General features: G+C 34.3%; 1 protein-coding gene across 1 annotated transcript; it reads right to left on the bottom strand.

Annotated features, from left to right (window-relative positions):
- Positions 1–2,423: 2,423 nt before the first annotated feature.
- On the bottom strand, positions 2,424–12,155 carry LOC149801370 (uncharacterized). Its single transcript, XM_089955435.1, has 5 exons — positions 11,985–12,155; positions 9,316–9,404; positions 7,559–7,613; positions 5,336–5,485; positions 2,424–2,666 (listed from the first exon to the last, which is right to left on the bottom strand). Exons 1-4 carry the CDS (start codon positions 12,104–12,106, stop codon positions 5,341–5,343), a joined length of 411 nt encoding a protein of 136 aa, XP_089811561.1. The 5' UTR covers positions 12,107–12,155; the 3' UTR covers positions 2,424–2,666; positions 5,336–5,340.
- Between the last annotated feature and the right edge of the window lie 8,611 nt (positions 12,156–20,766).

Raw genomic sequence — 20,766 nt, 5'->3', positions numbered from 1 at the left:
GAAAGGGAGATGCAAATGCAGGAAAAAGAGAGAGACAGATACAAAAATATGAGTTACAAATGAAACTGCAATTACAGAAAGATGTGATGTGATTTGGATTTTTAACATAGTTTTAACAATTTTTCAGTCATATCGCTATGATGTCTGCTATGTGGCAGTTTATAGTGATGTCTAGCACTGGGGCATCATGCCGCAGACATGTAGCATGATGTCCCACCCAGTCACATTATCCTGACACCAGGCCGACCAGTCCTAACACTAACCTCTTAATGCTGAGTGTCAAGCGAGGCAGCTATTAGTATCATTTTTGTAAGTCTTAGGTATGACTCTGCCGGGGATCGAACCCACGACCTCCCGCATCCCAGGCGGACGCTCTAACCACTAGACCACCAGAGCAGTATTACAGAAAGAAGAGCAGTACCTAAACCTGTAGTGATACTCACATTACAAGGGACAACAATCTCACATTTCTCCTGCGACCGATAAGGATTTGAAACCAATCCTTTGAGCCACATGTTCAGTGTCATAGTTTAACACCAAAATTACCATCAGAGATTCAACATTTCGACTACAAATTTAACTTGAACCCCACCAGTGGTCCTGGAAAACTTGAAACAATGTCACATCAAGTCATACCTGTATGAAATCAATAGGAAGGTGATTCATTTTCTCAGAAATGGAGAGTATTATAATCATTATGTCTTAATCCGTGACAGACTAGACAAGACTACAGCACAGATAGAACCTGACCTGGTACTCACTATCTGCATTTGCATTACTAGTTATATGATTCCACAAATCTCACAATACAACAGAAATCCAATAGTCGGATGACATCAACAAGCTTCTATCTAATGTAAAAAAATTAAAATATATTAAATGAAAGTCAGAAAGCTTCTGTAAGAACCAGAAAGAATATGTTTATGTTGAGAAAACAACCAGAAACCTGTCGCTGTCACTGCAATCTGGACAGTTCATCAAGCAAAGAGCACATGTCAACAAGGTAGTCACATGATACAACAAAACATAGTTATTTTTTTAATAAATATATACAGAATTCTGTGTTCTTTCATTGTAGTTTCTTTATTACGAACAGTTTACAACATTATTTTTCACTTCATATTTTTTTTTGTTTCTACATCTGAAATGGGTTATTACTGACATGTGACAACTGGACCTATGATGTCATGAATGTGTTGGTTGTGATATTTGTGTACCCATGCGACTAGCAATGCAAATGGTGAGTATCAGGTCAAATTTCATCAACGCCATAGTTTCATCTTATCTTTCAGCAGAGTAAAGACATAATTATTCTAATACTTGCATTTTCTGAGAAAATAAATAATTTTCATATCGGTTTCCTGTAGGTATGCCTCGGGGTAACAGCATTAAGTTTGCTAGGCCATCTGGTATGCGGCTACGCTTTGCCGACAACATGTTGGTGTCTTGTGATGCTAGACTGGTTTTCAAACCTTTCATGTCAGACAAAATATCAATATCAAGCTGACTGTGAAACAACCAGTCTTCTAATCTAATCCAGTGAGTGTTAAGATTGACTCAACAACTATAATTATGGTAACCACCCTAATGATCCATACTGCAACCTCCGAATATTCTGGGCAGAACTCAATAAATATAATTCACAATCAGTTACAACTCAATTATGTAATTGTGTCTGTCATCAAGTAGTTGCAAACTTTCCTGACTTTCATCAACACTTGCAAACTTCAAGGAATTTTCATGTTCAGAAAAGAAATTATCATTTCTTCCAACTTTTTCCAAATTTCCTAGTAGCATGGGAGCCCTGTATACTTCTTCAATCGTATATGTATCGGTAATGAAGTCAATATTAACATTCTGGCATATTTAAGAGCTTGATGCAATGACAACATCTACTGGGAAGTCTTATTATATATAATCTTGTGACAAAAAGTGTTAATTTGTTTTGATGAAAGAAAAATTGGCTGATGTAGATTCTACTTGCACTTGTGTCAATAGCTGATGAACTTGTATTCCCTGTTAAGTCAGCCTTTATTATTAAACGACAATTACACTGGCTTAGACTAATGAATGCCTTTAGATGTGACATTACAAGTCTTTAATCATGCTTGATTATCTTGGTTTTTCTGTATGACAAATTACATTTTATTATATGGCAATCACGTAGGGAGGACTGTGTGCGAGAATAAAAACTTTTTCTTGCATCTCACTCTCTCAGCTCCTCTCTCCGAATTGTATTTATTGTTACCTTAACATAATGTCATTATTCATAAGACCATAGTTATTATAATTGTACAATATTTGCTTTTAATTTCTTGGTATATGCTAGTGATGTGATTTGATAATTAGATTCATTCTTAAGCACATGATGTAAAAAGCAAACATTTTATTTGTCATGGTAGTAAAGATAATAACTGTATGGATAATAATTATAATTCAATTTAATTTGTTCTGTTACATCTGATGATACAGTTTTGTAATCACTTCTGACAAAACAAAGTTTTTAGTAGTATAAAAGTCTTCGGCTGCATTTGGTATCTGATAAGTCTCTGTTGCTTCTTGTATAATTCTAACAAAATCTGGATCAAGTTCTGTATAATTATTTTGACACAGTTCCTTCAGGTCCTGAATTTCCTCTGTCATTGGTGCTTAACAGTTCTCTGCTCCTGAAAAAAATTTGTATTAAGATTAAATTGTATTGATGTAGTTAAACCAGCATTAACAGCCACATTCACCATGAATATATTCCATCCCTGACATAGAGCAGCATTTTTTTAAAATGCTTCTTATAACTGACTTGTTAAAATAAACCTGTCTTAAGAGACCATGTTCTTTAAAGTCTTTGAAATAACAGCTTACAACAGGTTCAAATGCATTGTTTGGTTACAATATAAAAATAATAAATGTAGAAAAGCCACTGTAAATTACCATGTATGGTGTAAGTAGATTCCCTTCATTTTTAATTCAACATTTTAGAGAAAAAAAAACCTGTAATTTTAGTACACGAAATAATATTGACACCAGGAGGAGCATATGAACAAATTCTACACGTCCATGCAAACAAGTTATCGAGTCTCTTATTTCACAGAGAACACCAGCAGTTATCTTTGTCAGAAGAAAGTGTAGTTTCTCAAACCAACAAAAGTTAAAATGACCTGGATCATTTTATTCTTCCAACTGATTGGGAGCTTGCTGACCAAGTGTGCAGGCTACATAAAACAGTACGAGCTTATTATGCAAAATGAAAACATTCAAAAGATGTTGCCTCTTTTATTTTTGCAGCATAAATCAGTATTTAACACTTGCTATCCAATGGCAGTCAACAGAATAATAGGTTGTTATTTCTAAAAGCCCATATTTTAGAAAGAGATATGGATATCAATGTGTCCTTCCTTCACAAACTGTTGATATTTCAAAATGACAATAGATCATTCGGAAAAGAGTTCAGCCCATTTGGTGCAAATTTTGTACCATGCCATTAACTACATCCTCCATGTTTTGTTGATGTTCCACAGTCCTACCATGTCTCTTAGATGTTTCTGAATGAGCAGTACATATACAAACTGCAGACACAGCTTGGAATAGTGATACAGAGTACATGTATTTTGACGTCTATTAAAAATGATGACTCAGATGTGATCATAGAAGAAATGTTTTTAAGAAAATGTAAATTTAGAGAAACAAAGGGGTTTTTTTAAGAAAGAAAAAGGGATCTATTTTTGTGTTTATGTGGTTTGGCATATTTTCATTTCGTGCATGTGTCATACATGTAACAAATACTGCAGGTGTTTTAATCTGGCAATTTTAGGAAATTTGCCAAATTAACTTGAACAACTTGTATCATCCTGTTCACTGGAAAAAGAAAATACATGCATAGAATAATAACTATTGTATTACATCCAATCTATCCATACCAATGATATTTTAACTTCTAAGGATTCCAAAAAGTGTATTCTTTCATTACATGTTATGCTTGACAATGCTCACAAGACATTTGATATATAAATGGTTTTTCAAACGTCAGACCTGAAACAATAATACTGACCCAAATGTACATGTGATTGTGACGCAAATGTATATATGTGATGATGGCCCACATTTATATGTGATGGTAACCCAAATGTATATGTGATGGTGACCCAAATTTATATGTGATGGTGACCCAAATGTATATGTGATGATGACCCAAATGTGGTGTGACAGAGTTCCAAATGTACTTGTGATGATTACCCAAATGTGGTATGGCAATGACCCAGATGTCTGTGATGATGACCCGAATGGGTGTCTCCAAAGATATGGTTAGGACAAGACAAAAATGAAGCGGGAAGCAACTGCTATACTAATTAATCCAATTTCTGCCATCTTTTCATTTTTTGAAACTCATACAAGGTATTAAAGTATAACAAGGATTCACATTAATTGTACTTGCATTCATAACTTCATACATATAGAACACTTACAGAGCAAAGTCTCTTATTTTCAATCAGATGAGCATGCTGATCTGAAGTTAGAGGTATTATACCTCAAAGATCTTAAAGAGAAAAAAGTGAAACCAACAAGTAAAATTCAACAAATACTTTATTTTCACAGATAATGTGAAAATTTAAAAGTAGCTTACATTATGAAATATATCCCAAATAGCTCTCACAGATCCAAAAGGAAAAAAGGTGTTCCAAATGAATTACAGTGGTGTTCCAAATTGATTCCAATCTTGAATGTGCTGTAGTTCCAACAGTCTTAAATGTGCCGATGTGATAATCTTATCCAATACAATGATATAATCTAGAATGTCCTTGAAGGAATTCACTCTAATCCTAAAACAGTCCAAAAGTATCTGTAAGCACTTTGTTATTTCAGTGAATAAATGAAGTATATAAATCATGTGAAATTACAACTGAACACAACTAAAAGACAGATTTCACTTGAGAGATGTTACAATAGGAATATGTTGTTAACTATGTTGATCACAACCTTTATATAAAATTGATCACAAACTTTATATAAAAACCTAAGACAATAAGAGATATAGGATGTGGGTCCTTTTCCCATCAAATTCGTAAACAAGGTAAGGTCTGTTTACTTTATAGTTTAACTTTTTAGCAAACTACCTGGCAAATGAGAACATTTTTTTCTAATGGACGAAACAATTTTCTGAACTCAAAGCCAGGTAAACATGTTTACAAATATCATCTCAGATGATAATCTACAATCATGGACAAAAGTTAGCTTTGCAATATCTTGCTTACATATGACCCTTACAATTGTGGACAAGAGTTAAACAATATATACAATACATAGATATACAAAAGGGCACTTGCAATGGTTTCTAACTGACCTGTATTACCCTTCTTTCAATTCAAAACCTGCCTGGTTTACATGTGATGCACCATATATGAAGGCATTTTCATTGCTAAGAAGGCCATCTGCACTGCAGCAACTATGCCATTTCCAGTGCCTGGATTGCCTCTCACTTTTACTGGACACCCTGAAAAGTAGGTTAGTATAATATTATTAGCATCATATACAAAATTTAATAATTTATATCGGCTTTTGTGATGGAAGTTAAAGTTCTCTTTTGCCTTTAAATACTGTCTGTATTTTTACTAATGTACAGGAAATGTACAAGATTTGTTATTTTACTAAATTTTTACAAACTTTATTGGAATCCAACTTACCACATAAACTGGTCATATAAACTTGTGACATAGTGGTAGTTGCACAAATTGTGTAGTGTACAACAGCATTGTTCTGTTATCAAAAAGACACTGAGAAAATTACTAGTTCACCATGAGAATACTGTAAGTAATATACTTTTTTCCCCTATAATCAGTATTTTCCTTCACCCTCATTTGCGCTTCAGAGACCCCCAAATTTTTAATTTGACCCCCAGTTTTGATACCAAAGTTTATTTTTTACTCAGTCTGACCCCCAGTTTTGACACCAAGGAGATTTTTGACTCTCAGTCTTGCACCCCTAGGGGATACACTGCCTATAATACCAAAACCAAATGCCAATACAGTATTTGCTTCAAGGACAATTAAGAAATAATAATTAAGATCGATGAGCAAAACATTCATATGATATGGTTCATAAACGTTCTAAATCTGCCCCTCTTAGCCGTTACTATAGCAGAGATAATGCAAGATTTGTACAAAATAGTAAGCTTTACATGTGTGACACCAGGCCTGCAAACAAATAGATGTATGACTGACCAATCAACCAATTATATCTAGCTTTGCTTACATCCATAGTCCAAGAAGAGATGACATAGCTCAGTTAATCCTGCATTTGAATATCTCATTTACTGTCTTCAAGTAATTCAATTTTTACAGTAACACTTTGTTTTGGCATATAATTTCCTTGTATGGGTGTATAAAACAGTCATTAAAAAAGTATACCCACCTTTAAAATTGTGAGTGTGAACAGGAAGACATAATAAACACTGCAATAAATTTATTCAGTTTACAATTCCAAGTCAAATACATACCTGTCAAGATTTCATTTTAAAAACTGACAATACTGAGATGCCAATTATTCAACATTTTAACTGCAATTACAATAATATATATAAACATGTAATTACTTTATAATTTGCATTATGTGAGTTGATATTGTCTTCATTTACCAAGGGATTTAACAACTGTATTGACAAAGTACAAGGCAACTATATCTGGTCATCTATTAGTTATTCCAGCATGTAGCCATATTATCTTCTGCAAAAAACTGAAAATAAGATTACTTAAAAATACATTGTATCACACAAGGCGGGGTAATTTATCCATTGTCAAGATAAACTGTATGTACATAACAGAAATGAAATAGAATAAAAAGCTGAAGAATGAAGAGAACAAATCTGCATAAACATTCACAGCAGAATCTTCAGCTTTCCCATTAATGTTGCACTTTCACTTAAAATAGGAAACATCTGTTACTAAAATAATGTCTTATAAAATAACTATTTTTACATTTTAGTCCAACTGTAAATAAAATTTATTTAAATCAAGATGTTTTCCCAATGGATGTTATTAGATTTTAGGTCCTTGTGTACGTGTATGTGTGGTATATGCATGTGTATGTTCACTGTGTCATGCAACTTACAAACAGTTCAAGATAGAAACACAGTTCAAAATGCTAACTATGGGACATGATTTATGAGTGGTCTAAAATGTACCTTTGGTTTTAAAATTTTAAACCATCATAGGTCTTAAAGGTTCTACCTAGAACTTAATATAATTTTATGTTTTAAATGTTTGCTATTGCTAATTTGTTTATATGACCATTGGGTTACCTGGGTCACAACTTTAGAAACCTTTGAGACTGCCAGATCATAACCACTTATGTATTTTCTCTGCTACGTTTGTTTTGGTGCTTTAAGGTATAATAACGAAGGTCAGTTACTTAGTGCTGTGGCAACTGGAGTCAAGTGTCTTGCCAAGAACAGACTGGTCCTATGGTAAGATACAAAACCCACCCCCTTATGGACCTGAGTCTGGCACACTAACCACTGAATGTGGCTTTATGTATGTACATATGTATGTATGTATGTATGCATACATACCTATCAATACAACCATGTATGCCAATACCATAAGATGTCAATTTATCATACCCATCTGAAAAAAGGAAATATAACATCAGGAAAATATTGAAATAAAGAAACATGTATATTTCAAGACTTAAAAGTGTGCAGCATAGCAACATTGTCCCTATCTTTTTCCCACTTTTGAAAAACACCATATATTCATACCCATGACCCTAGACTGGACTTACAAAGAAGGGGGGAAAATGAAATTCTGATAGAGCTGTATACATCATATAAACTCCAATCATATCCCAAACTTTGACATTTCTGTTTTCAACATTATGTACTAGGTGTATGACAATATATAACTCTGTAAATTTGATATATAATTACATACAGGTAAAACCCTTTATAATGCGTTGCTCACGTGTCCAAAGAATAACATCACAATATAAGCTGGATCGAGTTAACAAATTTTTTGAAAAACTTCCCTACAGAAAATGTGCATTGAAAGTTCAATGTCATCAATTTTAACTAACCTCTTGATCATATAAATCTGCTAGGGATAAGAATAATTGATTTTTCTGATAGCATGTATTTAGATGTTAAAAAGAGAGGTCACCTTATATTAAAAAAATGGGAGCCATGCTGCGATTGTGTTATAAGCAGAATCACGTTATAATGAAGCAAACAGTCAGATATATTCAGCAAAAGATACATTCCATGCCTGAAAGGTTACATAGTTACAATTCCTTTCTTTGTCTCACAAAATGCTAATTTTTTAAGTATAACATCTATAATCACATATCACATGGCATGGTGGGAAAACCTATTTTATAAAGGAATATTTTTACCAAGAATATATAGGAAGGAAATAATTTTACCAATAATTTTCTTTAGAACTGTACAAATGCCACATCAACTATGATGTGACAGGAAGAAATGTTACATATCATACAATGCTGTGCCATTCAACTGCAAGCCATCTCTCACAGAATGCATGTAATAACATTTTTTTTATATGGCAATCATTATTTTTACTAACCAATATGCCTTATATAGTTTGGACCCTGCAAGAGATAAGTACACTGACCATAAAAAACCATTTCAAAATTAAAATGTACCAGACACATACAAAATACAGTCCTTGATAAAAATGTGAAAACATCTGAAACCACGCTTTAGAAGTGGAAATGTCTGAATAAGACTGAACCATTTTAAAAGCTTATACTAACATCAAATTTTCTGATTAATTACCTATACAATGGTTTGGGGTGTACTGAGAAGAAATGCCATAAATTAAACAAGCTATATAAATAGCACTGTCTGTTGAAAAATACCAATTGACAAACTGTCATAAGTAGGTAAATTATCCATGTGCTACATTTCATGACTAAGTCACACACTCCCTGAAAATTCAAAATATAATTGTGACACACAAAAATGGGACAAATGCTAAATGAGACTAATGTAAACCATGTATGAAAAGCCTTATTTTTTAAAACAAATAACCGCCAATCACTCTGCTTTATTATGATACTCTTTTATTGACCTATATTATAGATAGATAGATTTCCCAACCAAACTGATGTAACATCATAATTAGAGGACTTTTTCACATGTAATCTAACGCTAACAGTAATCAAATATACCCTATTATCAAGTGACCCATCTAAAGAGATTTCATTTTTAAGAAACAAATTTATTGCAATATTTCATGTTTGCATGGGATGCAATTTATGTGAATACTTGTTAAAAAGATTTGCAATACTGTCCACTGTAACTCACTTTACCGATATATTGTTTTTGATGCAGCCTTCTTCTCTTTCTCCATTCTACATCATTCTTATCTAGTTCTTGTACAATTCCATCAGCAAATTCTCTGCAAATCAAATAGTAATGTGCAGTTTGTATTATCAATGTGGTCTTTATTCATTGATAAAATAAAGTGTAACAGAAAATAAAAAAAGGCAAACAAAATAAAATCATTTTGCTAACAATGAAAATCAATACAAAAGATAAAACAAAACATAGGATGCCTCATATAGTGCAATCATTCAGCATGAATAATTGCTATAGCAAGCATAAATTCTTACGTGTTTAAAATTGTCCTAAAATAATGTACAGCAACTTGGTTATGTCACCAAGGAACATCCTGCCAACTTCTTTTAGGACTTCACAAACAATTTTCTAGGTTGATAGTTGGGAATAAAACCTTAATGAATACTAAAGTTGGGAATTCTTCCTGATACAAAAAGATTGGAAACTAACAGTATATAGTATTTACATTGCAATTATGGCTGTATTTGGGCACAGAAGACCACCCCACCCCACCCACCCCACAAAATTGCTGCACCTTGCACAATATAAACCCAGTGTATTTCCTAGTGGTAATAATGAAAAATCCAATGGAAATTGTATCCTAATATTTTGCATTCTGCAATGAATGCAGTAATGGCCTTATCAAACGTGGGGCCCAATTTGAATCAATTTGGCAGGGCCCCTGCTTTTAAATGAAGGGCCATCGATGTGCACAGCATTTGGAAATAAACTTTTGATGTCAGCCCTGAATGAATGTACACATTTTATTTTATCATGAAATAATGCACAACTTTCGTGCAAATAAAAATTATATCTTTAAGTCACCTGGCTAAATCCCTACACACAGGCCCATTTCATAACAGTGAAAAAAACATTACAACACAAAATACCATAACAATACTTTACAAAAACGTTTATTATTTCTGCAAAGCATTTATACTGTTTGTGATCAAGCCATTAAAAAAACTCCAACCTGACAAACTTAATGACTTTTACTGACTGAAATTTGTATTACTGCCCCGCTCCCCCCATATCAAAGTATATGCAATGAGGGACAAATACAAACACATACATGTGCCATTATGATACAAATACTGAGATTATTTGCGATAATGATAATATTATTATCATCACCACTACTGAAAAGATAATAGAAGCACCATAGTATTAATAATAATAATAATAATAATAATAATAATTTGTACTTGGTGTAAATTTCAATATCAACATGATGGTGGGTGTTTTGGTACAAATGGGACAAGACAAAAAAAGAACGTAATTACAATTCACCCATGTCAGTATCTATAATTTACCATAATGTGATTTCTGGTTTGTATCATGCATGTATACATAAAACATGCTGCAGACAGGAAGTTATATCAGCAGTTAAGACCAATGAAATGCCAAGGTACAAAATGCATGATACAAGAAAGTTTATTTAATGAACACAGCAAAGACAACATAAAAGTACTAACTCAGGGCCAGCTATTATACAGACATATACAGTCATTTGAACAAATTTCAATACCACATTCACACTGTGACTGATTAATCTGATATTCCTTTTTAAAGGAATGTCTATAGTAAAGGTTACTCACTCTTTCATTGAGGCACGACAATCACTTTTCAGAAGTCATGAGCATCAGTTGAACATAGACAAAGTAAACCAGATTTGCAAGTGCTGCCTTGAATATTAAGGGGGAAATAACTGACCCATGTCCCCCATACTAAAGACAATTGTGGAAATATATTGAAATGAAAGGATACAATAACCCTATTATTTGTGCGAGTACATTACGACATAATGGAAATGTACAGAATTATTTAAAGCTTACAGAATATTATAAACCACATCATTCCTGTTGAGTAAAAACAAGCAAATAAGCACAAAGTGTTACAATAATATTAGGTGTTTAATGCAAACGTTAAGCCATTCGTGATATTTCTTAAACTGAATAAGGGGCTGGTGTTGTGTGCTTTTACTTACATACAAATAATATAGAGCCTGAGGCAAAGAAAAACAGTGCCCAATGGCGTGATGATATACCTATTAGCATATGCTAGTGTGTATGTTTTGGAGTTTTAACGTAGCTTTAGGAATTATTCAGTTTATTGTGATGTCTAGCACTGGGGCATCATGCCACAAATATATCCCACCCAGTCACATAATCCTAACACCAGACTGACCAGTCCTAACACTAACCTCTTAATGCTGAGCGTCTAGCGAGGCAGCTGTTACTATCCTTCTTACAAATCTCTGGTATGAATCGGCCGGGCTTCGAACCCGCGACTTCCCGCATCCGAGATGGACACTAACCCCTAGGCCACTGGAGCGGTCTTGCCCATTCTAGTTAACGACTAGTTAAATATAAAGAGACAAAAATCATCAATTATTACACCATTTGGTTAGAAAGCTGTTTACTCACGAGTTCATTTGAAGAATTTCAATTTAAATCCAACCTACGCGATAAGCTCCAACTCACTACACCCTTCCATGAGATACGTAATTTCGAGGTCTTTCATGTATTATACTACAGTACAGATCACAGGGGCTGTTGGTGTAATTATGATATTTATTTATAATATACCTGCCTAAAACGTTTATATTTATAATTATTCGTTTATTGGAAAAAAAAAATACCTTGCATTGAATGATATTGGATGACTGGCCTTCACTCTTCTAAAACATAAATCGATAATTCTCCATCTTCTAAGATACAACACACTTATGCGGATAAGATGATGGTATTCCGAATATGTCATCACGTGATTAAAATCTCGTTTATGAGTTTAAATCTCGTTCGGTTCGTTAGATAAATTCTAGCTCAAGATTATCAGCGGCGTTACTATCGTAGGAGCTGGAGATAATAGCTTAGTAGATCTCGTTTTTGAGTTGAAATCTCGTTCGAATCTCGTTCGGTACTAAAGACGGAGATCAAAATTACAGCGGCGTTACTGTGGAAGGAGCCGGCGATTGTAGTTTGTAGACTGAGCTTCACGTGTTTCTGGAGCCGTAAATTGTGATTTTTATTAACGGAGCCGTAGATTAAAAGTGTTTTAGGAGCCGCTAATTGTAGAAGGAGCCGCTAATTGTTGTAGGAGCCGCTAATTGTAGTTTCTATTAAAATATAAGGAAAGATTGTAATCACCGTCATTTTAGGAGCCGCTAATTGTTATCGGAGCCGCTAATTGTTGCCCATATAATAATATAGGGAAAAATTGTGATCACCGCCGGGTACCTGCGGCTTTCCATATGCTATAGGAGGAGGGGTGGTGACAAGCGTTGGCCTTGGGTTGCGTCCCTTGATGATATTCCTGCCGAGAAGATCTTGAGCTGTTTTTAATTAAAAGAACGAGTGGTCGCTATTGAGGATTTAACTTTTTATATACCTTCTTGGGTATACCTATATTTTACTCGTAACTATATTGCCAGAATTGTGCTAAAGTGTGCCCCTACCCCAGCAAACCTAAACTCGAGCAAGAAACTATTGGAACATTTCACACAGCAAGTTTTCTTTACAGTTAGATGGTTAAAATTCTGTCCGTGAGACGCTTTCTTGTTTTATACAAACTGGTGAATTTTCCAAAGTGACTTTGTGAATAACTTTTTTTAAAAATTTTATGTAAAAAAATCCCACTTGAACAAAATATGGTCGAAGGGAAGCAATTTCACACTTTAAGGTCGACTCAATCCGGTTGCTTCCCTTAGACCACTTTGAACAAGATTAGTCTGCTTCATATGTCACCACATTCATTTTTATTTATTAATTTATTAATTTATTAATTAATATATTTATTTATTTATTTATTATGGTCGAACAGTGTATATAAATGTGTATTTAATATTTTATCTTGCATTTGAAACATACTGGATATATCCATTCAGTTGAAGTTCAGTTAGCAAGTGTGATTTGGCCTATTTCAAAAAATACATTTTAGACATAAATCAACATACTCTTTTTCACAGAATAAAACGAAAACAATCTATTCTAGCCTTAATATTACCGACTGACAATGCATATAAAAAGACATGAATAATAGTGATTGAATGACAGATTTTGTTTTAATGTTTAAACACGTACCTTCAACATCAAAAAGGGTGAAAAAATTAATTTATCTTATGACAACATGTACCCGTTTGATTAATATGATCATAACGTATAACTATAAAATAAAACACCCTTGATTCTTCAGCAAAGTAAAGGTGTAATTAATGTTCATGGAATTAAGCTCTTGATTTTCCCATCTTTATGTTAAATGTAAGTTTTTCCGTTATCATAAATATTCAAGCCGGAATATTTAGCTAACTGAATCAAAATTTTATTTTTTTATTTATTTGTAGATTTCAACAGGTATACCAATTTCAAATAAAATTTGTTAAATTCGATTTAAAAAAAAAATAATATTTTGTTCACGAAGCTCGGTTAAAGGAGAAATTACCCGTGTTGACAATTTCGTTTAAAATCACCACATACGTAAGATTATGTTTCTGTCGCATAATCCCTAAAACTTTTGTGCCTAGCATTATCTCTTGTTATTACGAAATAGCTTGCGATGAAAATAAATCAATCAATGAATCAGTCAATGCTTGGACACATAGTGTACATGAAAACACTTGTGTATGCAAATTTCTACGAGACGCATAAAACAGCTCAAGCGTCGAGTTTTTGTGATGTTTCTGTTAACTTTTTAATTTATGGGTAAGTGTGCGCATGTGTTAACGTCTGTGTGTGTTTGCTTGTATCAGGTTATATTTGTACATGTATTTCAGGAGCTAAGTTCTGAAACACTGAATCGGTTAAAACTGTTATATGCCCCAAAAATGGACATCCCTTGAGCTTTATTCGAATTTACCAACATCAACCAACCAATATAGTAGTAATAACTCTTACACTTTTGATGCAAAGATCACACCTCTTTAAAACTTGTAAATATTTAAATCACAACCATCATACTCGAATCAAAAGATCGCATTCTAATGTATTTATTGTGCACTGAGTAGAGCGGAAGATACACATTTATAGCACAGCATATATAATAGCACAATGCTAAATTGTGACATATTCAACCGGTTTCAGAAATGTCAGATGAATATTTAATGAGTTTCATATAGAGGGGACCATCTCAGTTTAAGGAGATAACATGTAATTGCTTGCAAATGTGGATGATATAAAACATGCGTTCAACACTAGTTGTGTTACAAAATAAGATACAAAGGATATAAAAAATCTTGATTTGTCGATATCGAACATACAATAAAATATGGTGCAATGTTTTACAAATTTGTGGAGTTACATATTCCATTTAATAACATCGAGATAAACGTCATCAACAATGACATCAAGTGTGTTACAAAAGGTAAGAAGAAGGCATAAATTAAATTTTTACGCAAAATACAGTTACATGCAAATGTCTTCATTTTACATAATGTATTAGCAAAAGCTTCACCGTAAGAGAATGGTCTACAGATTTTATAAAATAAGTACAGCACTGTATCCTTTTCCCGCAACTCCGTTTAACACTGCAGTGTACCAAGATAAATAATCACAATAATGAAACTTTTTCACATGCAAACGTTACACACTTTTATTATATTTCTCACTGATGACTTGATGGAAACACAATATCACAGTGTCCCGTGCGATTCTGTCAGAATGAATTTTAATGAGCAGTGCTGGTGACACATCTGGTTGTGGGTCTTCTTTAATACATTAGACGCATAAAAACCTATCAGAATTAGCGAAATGAGTATACAGATTTCATGTTTATTTCAAGATAGTAAAATACATTCACACCATAACAAAGCATTCAAATAAAAAAAAATATCATAGATAGAGAAACATTTAATTGGATCTACAGCAATTTTGAATTCACTACAACATGACTGGAGGGGCCCCGAGTGGCTGAGTGGTCTAAAGCGCTTTCCGTTACGGATCACTGCCATCTCACCTCTGTCTGCGTGGGTTCGAGTCTCGGATTCGGCCAATGTGGGTATGTCAGAAAGCTTGCCAGTAGCTTCTCGTGGGTCGGTGGTTCTTCCCGGGTTTTTTTCCCCGGGTTCTTCCTCCACCATTAATACTGGCCGCCATGTATAGCCTATCGTGTGCTGAAAAATGGCGTTAAACCCTACAGCAACAACAACAACAACAACAACAACAACATGACTGGAGATACCGCAGTGAAAAATAAACACTTGATGGAGAATGGGCCGCTAGAACGCAGATCATAAGCAATGGGTAACATTACACACCTCTGTCTGCGTGGGTTCGAGTCTCGGATTCGGCTAATATGGATATGTGAGAAAGCTTGCCAGTAGCTTCTCGTGGGTCGGTGGTTCTTTCCGGGGTTTTCCTGGGTTCTTCCTCCACCATTAATACTGGCTGCCATGTATAGCCTATCGTGTGCTCGAAAATGGCGTTAAACCCTACAACAACAACAACAACAACATTACACACTTTTGCTGCTTTTAGCAACACTGCTACTAAATCCCGTGTCGGACACATCAGCTCTCAATATAAATGATTTAACCAGTTCTGGCTAAGTTATGATTGTTGCACATATTAATTTTCCCTTACGAGCACCATTAAAATTCTATTTGACATGAACCCTAAGACTTTATTGGATTTCCCTTTTCTAGTTAATTCTACAACGGACTAACTATTGCAGCAAAATTTGGAACAAATTCCCTGTAATATCCAATCAACCCAACCAACCATCGAGCTCGTTTCTCGATTTCTAGTCTATTGACATCTCTGTTGGGTTATTCTTTTGTTTTAGAAGAATGAATGATTCATCAGCAGGATTCCTCTTGTGCGCTACAGACCCGTTGGTCACTAAACTTTGGTCCCTCACCACGAGAAAACCATGATCTTCTTCCAAGACAACGTCTTCACCAACAGTGGCACACAGGTTTTACAACACTCCACTGAATACCACGATTGTGCATGCAAGATACCGGTTTTACGGCCAAAATCACATCTCCAAAATATACAGCGGATGACTGCTCTCCGAAAGCGGACAGCTTTCTGACAAAACTTATGTTGTGTTATAACGTTACAGCCAAACTTGAATCTACAAGTACCTTGATTATGTTGCAATCATTGGTCAGAACTTAAGGTTATCGGTTTTCTAACTGCAAGCACTTTGATCGTACAGCATGGTGTGAACCGAACTAAGTATTTTAAGTAGTTTATGATGCAAATAAACCACTCTCGGGTAACGCTGTACGCAGAAACGAATCAACAAGTACATTTTAGTCTAGGTATGCACATTAATTGCACACTCCCATGACAATGATTTCATAACGCTAAGGAAATAAATACTTCACTGGATATTTGTCATTTAGGTTGGGTCTGACTCTGTCTGCATTTAGTGCTAGTTTGATAATTTTCAGATGATCTTAATCCTTCATTCAGCAATGTATATATGTATGTATGTATGTATGTATGTATGTGTGTGTGTGTGTGTGTGTGTGTGTGTGTGTGTGTGTGTCTGTGTGTGCGTGTGTGCGTGCATGTATGTATGTATGTATGTATGTATGTATACTAAAACTCTGCATAAAGACCACATGTGGGACTAAATGGGTACGTACTACTTTACAGACCATGGGTTTTTCCCCTTTTATTTGTCAAAGAAAAAAGATTACGCCAATCACATTAACCATGCAAGAGTCAACAGATAAATTAAAAAATCAAGAACTACTTGGTCATTTAATTCACTGCCTATGTGCAGTGCGTGGACATGTGGTTAGGTATGCAGATATATAGGTACATCAAATTATTAATCATTTCGTTTACTTGGTGAATAGATTTCTAATGATTGCTCCCTTACAATCAGATTGAGAGGTAAAAATCCAGTAATATAATAGCGTCATAACAATAAGAAATTGGCCATTTTGTGGAGCTTAAATGCCTCCATTAGCTCAGAGGGAATGCATTGTGTTACATATATCTGATTTAATTTATATTTATTTTAATTTTATTGTTTGTTTGTTCAGCTTTAAACTTTGTTTTAATCTATTACATGCTATTATAATATAATCTTGTTTACGTGATCTGGATTTTTGTTCTCCAGAAAATAGTTTGACCTTGACAGTTTATAAGGTAAAGACTTAAAGCTGAATAATTCCCGACCTTAATTCAAAATTAGTAACAGCCGCGTGAACAAGTTATTTTTTTTAAAATTTATTTTCATTGTGGTAATAATAAGAGTGAGATCGAGGCTGTATTGAATACGTGATCCAAGGCTTGTAAATAGTTGTTAGTGAAGTAAACAACTTTTTTCCCCGCAGTAAAATGATTGGTATTTATCAAGGTCATACTGGGGCTACGTGAGTTTTTATGTAATCATGATCACGTGATCCTCTATTTCGCAATTAGGCATTTCCAAAATTGCGCATTACTTAGTTTTAATAGTGATGCTTAGAAACAGAGAGAGAGAGAGAGAGAGAGAGAGAGAGAGAGAGAGAGAGAGAACTCAGTCTGGGCTTAAAGACGCTTCATGTCAAGTTGTTTCCTTGTGTTGTAGCCAGTTTTCGAGTTATATGTAAATTTGTCTTCAGATTGTTTGGATTCTAAAAGATTAATTCGTTTCTCTGGAAATATCTTTGTGCTCATACAGAATTAGTGAACAAAGACATTTCTTAAAAATTTTCTTTGGATTCCAAACACCGGATTACTTCTTGTGTTTATACAAGGAACTGTAGACAACCACACTATACAGGATACAGCATACGTCATTTCTTCCATCTTGGATTCTTCGTCGGACTTGAACTTGAAATAATTAGAACATTTCAATATTAGGATTTCTCAAATTTTATTCGTGGATTATTATTGGGTTATTTTTGGTTTTGCTTCTTTAAAACGTAAGTTCTTATTTTTTTCCTTCATTTTTACAGTATTTTTTCCGGGGAAATTAATTATTTGTTAAATTTTTCACAGCTTGTTGTCTTCTTGTATTATTGTTTATTCAAGCCTAAACACGTAACATAAGAATTGGTGAAAATGAAATTATTAATTTAAACATTATTCGCGTTGAATAGTGATTGCTCGCCCAATCAGTGAACCCACCAACCGAAGGGCAAGAATCTCAAACGTTTGCGTTTGATTGGATTGCAGCGAAGGAAAATTCCATATGACAGGAGATAACTGACAGAGATGAGTTTGAAGGGAAACGTGCCTCCCACCACATTCCTTTGATAACGGGCTTTTATTTGAACAAGAATAATATTTGTACTTAAGAAAAGTAACCCGAAATTCTAATGAAATTGCTTGAAACAGGCTTGTTAATGCGCTTCTCGTCCACGAAATCATTCCAAATTGAAAAATCTCCATTTTTTGTGCTTATAAATATCGAGGCATTTGCTATAACACAAATAGGATTGTATTAATGCTTTACCGGTACACGGTTTAAAAGCTTATCATAGCTAATTTAGTAATAATAATATTATTACAACCATAATAAACTTTTATGGATACTATCGAAAGTGACAAAGAGCAATGCACACATCGAGTTTCATGTCTAAATATAGTGTCTTGGAAACTAATAAATTTAAATGCAAAGGAGAACTCTATGGAATATGAACGCAGAGGTATCAGCATAATTGGGGCGGGGGGCGGGTGGAGTGCCCGACCCTTGCCCTTATGTGTGGACGCCCATGCGTGAATGCATGGAACTAGACAGGGGTAAGAGTTATTTAGTCACAACAGACACAGCTTCAACCATGTGTACCACACTTTAAAAAAATTATAAAAATACAAAATATGATATAGATATAAATTAACATAATCTCACATGTTATTTTAAGACTAACAGAAAGTACAATTTTTACATATTGCACCAATCACAGCTAGTGTTGTTGTTTATTTCTGAATACAATGTTCCTTACACCTTAAGCTCCGCCTACATGGGGTTGTTCAATTGGTACAGTTATAACATAAGCTGCCCCACGGCAGAATAAGGTGGCAGGTTGTGATGTCTAACCATTCTTGTTTGTGGAGAGGGGCATTTTAATTAGACTCCATCCAATAACGGTGAGATAGATATGTTAATGATAGATCGTGTAGCGGGAAGTGACAATGTTAAGACAAACGAGAGCGAAACATTTTTGGGAAATCTTGGGCCATTTAAAACAGGTGTCATAAAATGATATTTTCCATACTAGTTATAACTAAAGGAGGTCTGACTTCGACGGGAGTACTTCAATATTTGGCGGTTAGAGAAAGTTAATTGTGACTGACTAAGCTAAACGAGGTGCGTCTTTCCCAGACGAAATTTCACGGTTTAAGTATCATACAACGCAGTTTTAGGCAATCTAAGTTTTTCTGCCGAAGCAAGAACTTCTCGACCCCGGGGAAGTAGAAAGTGTTCTCCCGCTATATATTTTCTGAGCGACAGGGGGTCTGGAAACTTGAGAGACCCAGAGCCAGAGTAGATACAGAGGCAAATCTCTTATGATAAGCTAGCGAGAGCTCGGGAAGCACAAATGTGTTGTCTCAATCACATACAATATACATTGAAATAAGTAGGTAATTATTTGTAGAGTTTATTCGTTTTAAATTCATACTTCAATTTTGCTTGAGTTCAGAAAATAATCGTATATTCATCTGTCTTTAGTTTAATAGAAACCATATAGTGGAGGAATTTCATGCATCACATTGATACGAGATGTGAGAATTAATTTTATTAGTCTTAAATTATGTACCTTGTATGACAAGAATTGAGGTTTCTATGTCTGGAAACGTATGTCCAGGAATCGCTAATTAGCAAGGAACGTAGTGAGGACAAGGAGTGAGGTTCATTAAGTCATTTGTATTATTAAGTTGTGAATTCTTTTCAACCAAGAATCGATGGTGTTCGCAATAGTAATGATTTAAAGTCAACAGCTGGCTGTAACGGTTTATCTAAGAGGTCTAACTATGTCATAGTTCCAATCGGAATGCGAGTAGCCCCAGAAAAGAAATACATTTACGATAATAGGCAGTCTTTGTATCAGATCAGATTGTGGACTTACGTTAGCTTAGTTCAGTTGAATTAGGATAAGACAATGTCTGACGAAAAAGAGTGAGAACAATGTTCGTATCCAGAAGAAAAAGCAATCTGAAATGTAGTTAACTTTGCTATTATATTTTATTTTAAGTAAAACATCTCAAGAACTATATTGCATAGTAGAATAGAGCGCAGTCTACAACCAAGACGGTTGATGACTCAGAGAGGCTTTATCAAGGAGTATCTAACTGCCACCTAGGTGAGAAGATAACATTTAGTTATTTTTAGCTAAAACTGTCAAGCCTGGGAGTGCTGGATTTACGAGATGGTAGTAGTTTTCGTAAGGTATTAAGATCGGGTAATATATTTGAAGTAGAAACCACAATTTCGATGGCTTGCTTATACAAAATGGACATTTACTCATTTTTTTAAATCCT

The sequence above is a fragment of the Sinohyriopsis cumingii genome, chromosome 4, assembly GCF_028554795.1.
Source record: "Sinohyriopsis cumingii isolate HCF-2022 chromosome 4, ASM2855479v2, whole genome shotgun sequence".
NCBI lineage: Eukaryota > Metazoa > Mollusca > Bivalvia > Unionida > Unionidae > Sinohyriopsis > Sinohyriopsis cumingii.
Note: the sequence above shows the minus strand (reverse complement) of the source record. Positions and strands in the feature narration are given on the sequence as shown.

What these genes read in the sequence shown, in the direction of transcription:
- LOC149801370 (XM_089955435.1), bottom strand. Translation starts at nt 12,106, where the DNA reads ATGACATATTCGGAATACCATCATCTTATCCGCATAAGTGTGTTGTAT. An exon ending in GCATCAAAAACAATATATCG is followed by an intron (nt 7,614 to 9,315) that starts GTAAAGTGAGTT and finishes TCCTTTTTTCAG; the next exon opens with ATGGGTATGATAAATTGACA. An exon ending in ATACATGGTTGTATTGATAG is followed by an intron (nt 5,486 to 7,558) that starts GTATGTATGCAT and finishes CCTACTTTTCAG; the next exon opens with GGTGTCCAGTAAAAGTGAGA.